The 6500-nt window shown below is 27.6% G+C and overlaps 1 protein-coding gene across 1 annotated transcript; it reads left to right on the plus strand.

Moving 5' to 3' along the window:
• Positions 1-330: 330 nt before the first annotated feature.
• Positions 331-3950, plus strand: LOC115705748 (abscisic acid 8'-hydroxylase CYP707A1). Its single transcript, XM_030633175.2, has 9 exons — positions 331-550; positions 640-961; positions 1109-1258; positions 1338-1595; positions 2126-2215; positions 2409-2487; positions 2802-2908; positions 3029-3147; positions 3659-3950. Exons 1-9 carry the CDS (start codon positions 342-344, stop codon positions 3753-3755), a joined length of 1431 nt encoding a protein of 476 aa, XP_030489035.2. The 5' UTR covers positions 331-341; the 3' UTR covers positions 3756-3950.
• Positions 3951-6500: the final 2550 nt, after the last annotated feature.

A 6500-nucleotide genomic window follows, 5' to 3' on the forward strand; every position in this document is an offset into this window, starting at 1 on the left:
TAAATAATAAATAAATCGATTAATATTAAACATAAATAGCAAAAAAAATTGAAACTGATTCACACCCATAAATAAATGTTTGAGAAGGATGTATGAGAATCCCAATAATGAATTATTTTCATATATTACCTTTCAAATTTCAGGATGTTGTGTTAATTTGTGAAAAGATAAGAATAATTAGAGCCCAAAATCGAAAAATACTTAAATAAAAAATCACTGTCTCTCTTTTGTCTTAATTAATCTATACCAAATAGAAACACAATATTTGAGCACAAAATTCATTGGTCTAAATATTATATAAAGGGGACCTCATCACTTATTATTCCTCCCTCTCGAAAATAATGGATGCATTTCTCTTTTACGTATTCATATTTCTTCTTACTCTGTTCTTCTCTCATTTCCTAATAACCAAATTCACATCCAACAATGGATCCAAAAACCGATCATCAGCCAAGCTTCCTCCTGGCTCAATGGGTTGGCCTTACATAGGCGAGACTCTTCAACTCTATTCTCAAGACCCAAACACTTTCTTTGCCTCCAAACAGAAAAGGTTTGTGAAATTCTTCTAATTGGGGTAGTACTCGAAATGTTTTTTGATTTTTTTTTTCATTACAATATATAATATATGTGTATATTTAGGTACGGGGATATTTTTAAGACCCATATTCTGGGGTGCCCAAGTGTGATGCTGGCGAGTCCAGAGGCAGCAAAGTTCGTGTTGGTGACAGAAGCTCACCTATTCAAGCCCACTTACCCCAAAAGCAAGGAACGTTTAATTGGGCCATCGGCCTTGTTCTTCCACCAAGGCGATTACCATGTTCGCTTAAGGAAGCTTGTTCAGAGCTCTCTTTCCCTCGACGCCATTAAAAATTTGGTTGCTGATATTGAAGCCGCAGCTGTCTCTGCTTCCACTTCATGGGTCAACGGTCAAGTTATAAACACCTTTCACGAAATGAAAAAGGTAACGTATGTGTATGACTATATGGCATATATAAATAATTAAAATAAAACTTTCACGTTTAATAACATCTGAAAAATTAATTATTATACCTTTCTCGTGACTTGGGTATACGTGTAATGTATATCTCTCTATGTATATTTGTTGTAGTTATCTTTCGATGTTGGTATACTATCAATATTTGGTCATTTGGAGGCACGTGTGACAAAAGAGCTTAAAGAGAATTACAGTATAGTAGACAAAGGCTACAACTCCTTCCCTAACAATATTCCAGGAACTTCTTACAAGAAAGCCCTGTTGGTAATTAATTAATTTCAATAATTATATGTTATTGTGTATATTGATTTTATTATTAATTTTGTTGATATATATAATACAGGCAAGGAAAAAGCTAAGTAAGATTTTGAGTGATATTATTTGGGAGAGGAAAGAGAAGAAAGTGGTAAATATAAAAAATGATGATCTAGTGGATTGCTTTTTGAATTCTAAAGACGAGAAAGGAGAGGTTTTAAGCAATGATCAGATTGCTGATAACATAATAGGAGTGCTTTTTGCTGCTCAAGACACTACAGCTAGCGTCATGACCTGGATTCTCAAGTTTCTACATGATGAACCCAAGCTTCTAGAGGCTGTCAAGGTATTATTTACATATATATACAGAGAGAGAGAGAGAGAGAGAGAGAGAGAGAGCATCGATGTTTGCATATTCTTTAGCCTTCACTATTTTAGTTACATATTTTCCATATTGTAATTTACATTCAATTTTAATTCTTTAGGCTAGCTATAGCTCAATTATTACTCCAACGTCTACGTAGTTCTGGAGAAAAATATTTAAACAGTATAGCTTGTCTGCGCTCTCTCCCAAAAGTTCAAATTTCAAAGTTCAAAGTTGAAAAAACAAACTAATGTATATGTTTCTAGAGAAATAATATTAAATGACATTTTAAAAGTCAACAGACATATGGTACAGTACTTCTTGGTATATATACATATATCTATTTTAATATAATATAAAATATACGAAAATCGTTACTAGGGCAATTCATGTTTAGGTAATAATATATATATTTTTTTATGTCAGACCATATATATATATGCAATGTAATTAAGTTAGTAGTTAGTCCTAGCTACACATTGAATGTGTAAATTCCTATACATATTATGCAGGCTGAACAGAAAGAAATTCGCAGACTCAATGAAGAAAATAAACAGCGGTTGACTTGGACGCAGACTAGAAATATGCCCCTTACTTACAAGGTATATATATATATATTATATATTTTTATGTATACGTATAGTACCGTTAAAAAAAGAAGAGGGGAAGGGCAACACATTGATATATGTTTTAGAGAGAGAGAGAGAGAGAGAGAGAGAGAGAGAGAGAGAGAGAGAGAGAGAGAGAGAGAGAGTAGCTGAAAGGACATTAATTGATGATGATTTGATGGATCAGGTTGTATTAGAGAGCTTGAGGATTGCGAGCATTATATCTTTCACTTTCAGAGAAGCTGTGGCTGATGTTGAATACAAGGGTACGTATGAAAAATCTGTAATATACTTATACACAACAAAAATTATACATATCGGAATTAGAATACAGTACTAATATAATAATATTAATACCCAAATTATATAAATACACCCAAAAGATAAATAAAACAGGTGAGAGAACTGTGACTGTGAGTGACAGTCGAGAGACTAATTAAAAGGATGTGAAAACGTGGTAACTTAATTGATATATGTATGTAATATTTGTTTATTAGTTTGACGTATATAATTTGTTGTTTGGGAAGATCATTTTAATGACAGAAAAAATTGACCTAGTTTTGGAACCCTCTCGTGACAGGCTACTTGATTCCTAAAGGTTGGAAGGTAATGCCCTTGTTCAGGAACATTCATCATAATCCTGAATTTTTCGATCAACCTCAAAAATTTGATCCCTCTAGATTTGAGGTATATTTATATATATGCACCACTACTTTATTATGGCATGGTTAATATATATACTTAATTATTTATTTATAACAAATCTTTTGTACTGTAATTATAGTATGTTTTTTCAACTATATATAGGTGTCCCCAAAACCCAATACATTTATGCCATTTGGCACTGGTACACATGCTTGCCCTGGAAATGAACTAGCAAAGCTGGAAATACTAATTATGCTCCACCATTTGGTCAATAACTTCAGGTATATATTTATATATACAGACACATATTATTATTAATTATCAATTACTCTGAAACACATTAGTGTGTGAGATAACTGCATGAAGGTCAATCATAACCGACAAAGAACAAATTTATATATATGGAAATAGACAGACAGCGTTAATTAACGAGAACCAGGAAAAAATATAATTGGCAAAGTAACAAAAATTAATATTTTCCATTTAGAAATATATATATTTTAATTTAATCGTGTAGTGTTGCTAAAGGGTATCTATATGTATCTTCTTTACTTGTGAAACTTTTATTTATTATGATGATGACCCACATCATTTTTATTTGTGATTTAAAATAAATGCGTGTGTAAGAACTTGTATGCTCCTAAAATGTATATATTCACAAAAATATATATTGGAAGGTATCTGTTTAATTCTTTTCTTTTTTCAAAAACAAAAACAAAAAAGAATTGTTCGAATTGTGAATAGTGAATAGTGGAGTGACAAGAACACCTTGTTGGCTTTTGGAAATTTCAGGTGGGAAATTGTGGGATCTGAAAGCGGTGTTCAATATGGCCCATTTCCAGTGCCTCATAAAGGACTACCAGTCAGAGTTTGGAGAGAATCTCTATAGCTAGCTAGCTGCAACTGCAACCTCTCTCTCTTAATCAACTAAATAAAAACAAAAATAATATTTATTTACCAATTTTTATAATTTCTTTATTCAAATTTTTATTAATTTAAAAAAAAATCCAATTATGATATTTAAAGGACAAAAAGATGCCAATGTTTTATTGTATTTTTTATTTTTTAAACTAAAAATATATTCCTTTCAAAAAAAAAAATATATTAATAATAAAACTAAAAGAAAATATTTTAAAAAAAGAAATTAATAAGTTTTATTAATTGTAATAACATATATATAATGATAAAAAATATATTATCAAAAACATTTTGACCAAAACCAGATAACATCTTAATTCTTAGAATTTATGTAAAATAGAAGATTATATTGTCAAGTCTAATATTCTAGCTAAAACGTAAAAACCAATATATATATATATATTAACAGAATATACTTAAAAATAAAAGAATATTCTGTTAAATTTAACGATTAGATTTGATCTTCCGTTAACAAATAAACCCATAATTAAACCAAAAAAATTAAACAATCTTTTAAATATTAATAATTTCTTTTCAAATTAAAAAAATCATCTTAGCCACATATCTCTCTAACAAACCTATTTGGGAGAATATTAATAATTTTTTTTATTTATTTTTTAAAAAAGAAAAATTTTTATATATTAAAGTTAACCTCACGTTATCTAATCTTTTCTCTGGATAAGCATAGGAAGCATAATATTAACACTTTACAGAATATTTATAGATATAAACTTACATTACAATGCTATGTTAAAAAAAGAATTAAATAGAATAATCTACTACTCCAATAATAAATTATTTACAATTTTATAATTACACTAATATTATTTTTAATACATTATTAAATAATATTTCAAATATAAATATTTAATTTTTTCAAACAAAAACTTTGTAATCTTTAAAAATAAAATACATTCAAAATCTTAAAAAGACTAAAATTTTAAATGAAACTAGCAATACGTGGCTCGGCACGTACATTCACCTAGTATATATAAATATATATACATAAATCATATCAAGCAATAGCTACATATATATGAATCAAGATCCCTGTCAAAATATTGTATTCTATTATGTATAATTAATATGATGATCACACATCATTTAATTTATTTTTGTAAAGTTTACTCACTAAAACTTACGGAGCAAATTTGTTAACTACAAAAAATGGTAGAACTAATTTTTTTTTAAAGAAATTATTATCATAAATATTAAATATAATTAAAATAACTAAAAAATAATAATGACATATTATTTTTTTTTATTTATCTGAATAGGGACATAATATTAATTATAAGAATCATTGAAAAGAAAGAGCATATTTATAATTTTTCTTCTAGAGTTTGAAATTTTTAGGTTAATATGAGGTATAAAAAATTTATAAATTATATTTAAAAAAAAAAAAACTATTGTTCAGCCAAAATAACAGTAAAAAAAAAAAGAATTTAAAAAAATGAAAACATATAGTTAATGGAATTGTTCAGTTAGTTTTAGTGAGTAAATTTTACAAAAATAAATTAAATGATGTGTCATTACAGTATTGATTAGATATGGGGTGGAAAAAATTATCCCCGCTATACATGTCTACGACTCCATTACCATTCATTAATATTTACATATTTCATATTAAAAGAAGCATGAATTTTGTTAATCATGTATTATAGCTACCTTAATGGCACGTTTACTATACAGTAATCAGAATCGGAATAAATTAATGGAGAAATGTAACGGAATAAATGAAAAATAATCGGAATCAATATTTGTAATATGTTGTTTACTAAAATTTTTTGGAAATAGAATAGTTGTGATTTATCTTGTTTACTTTATTAGGAAACGTAATCGGAATACTTCAATTGACTAAATTGCCCTTTTGAGTTAAACTATATTATATAGTTATTTTATAAGATATATTTTAAAGGACAAAATTGTCATTATATATTTAAGATTATAAAATAAAATAAAAATAATTAAAATCCATTACCCTTAATGGCATTCCTTATAAAATTGGTGGGGGAAGTTCTCCCTTTCTTTTCTCCTTTATTTAATCAAGTTCTCCCTTTCCTAATTTTAATAATGTAATGGTACGTTTACTATACAGTAATCAGAATCGGAATAAATTAATGGAGAAATGTAACGGAATAAATGAAAAATAATCGGAATCAATATTTGTAATATGTTGTTTACTAAAATTTTTTAGAAATGGAATAGTTGTGATTTATCTTGTTTACTTTATTAGGAAACGTAATCGGAATGCTTAAATAGACTAAATTGCCCTTTTGAGTTAAACTATATTATATGGTAGTTATTTTGCAAGACATATTTTAAAGGACAAAATTGTCATTATATATTTAATATTAAAAAATAAAATAAAAATAATAAAAATCCATTACTCTTAATGGCATTCCTTACAAAATTGGTAGGAGAAGTTCTCCCTTTCTTTTCTCCCTTATTTAATCAACTTCTCCCTTTTCTAATTTTAATAATGCAAGTAAACAAATGTAAATGAATGATTACCTTACTATTGATTCCCATTACTTATTAGTAAACATGCCATAAGTAAATAAATGTAAGGAAATGATTACCTTACCATTGATTCCCATTACTTATTAGTAAACATGTCATTAAAAAGTAAATCAAGATGAGGAATTTACAAGGTTCACCTGTAATGGAAACGCATTCTAGCCAATTACTCAGATTCTCCCAGAAACAAGGATAA

Source organism: Cannabis sativa, chromosome 1 (assembly GCF_029168945.1).
Source record: "Cannabis sativa cultivar Pink pepper isolate KNU-18-1 chromosome 1, ASM2916894v1, whole genome shotgun sequence".
Taxonomy (NCBI): Eukaryota; Viridiplantae; Streptophyta; class Magnoliopsida; order Rosales; family Cannabaceae; genus Cannabis; species Cannabis sativa.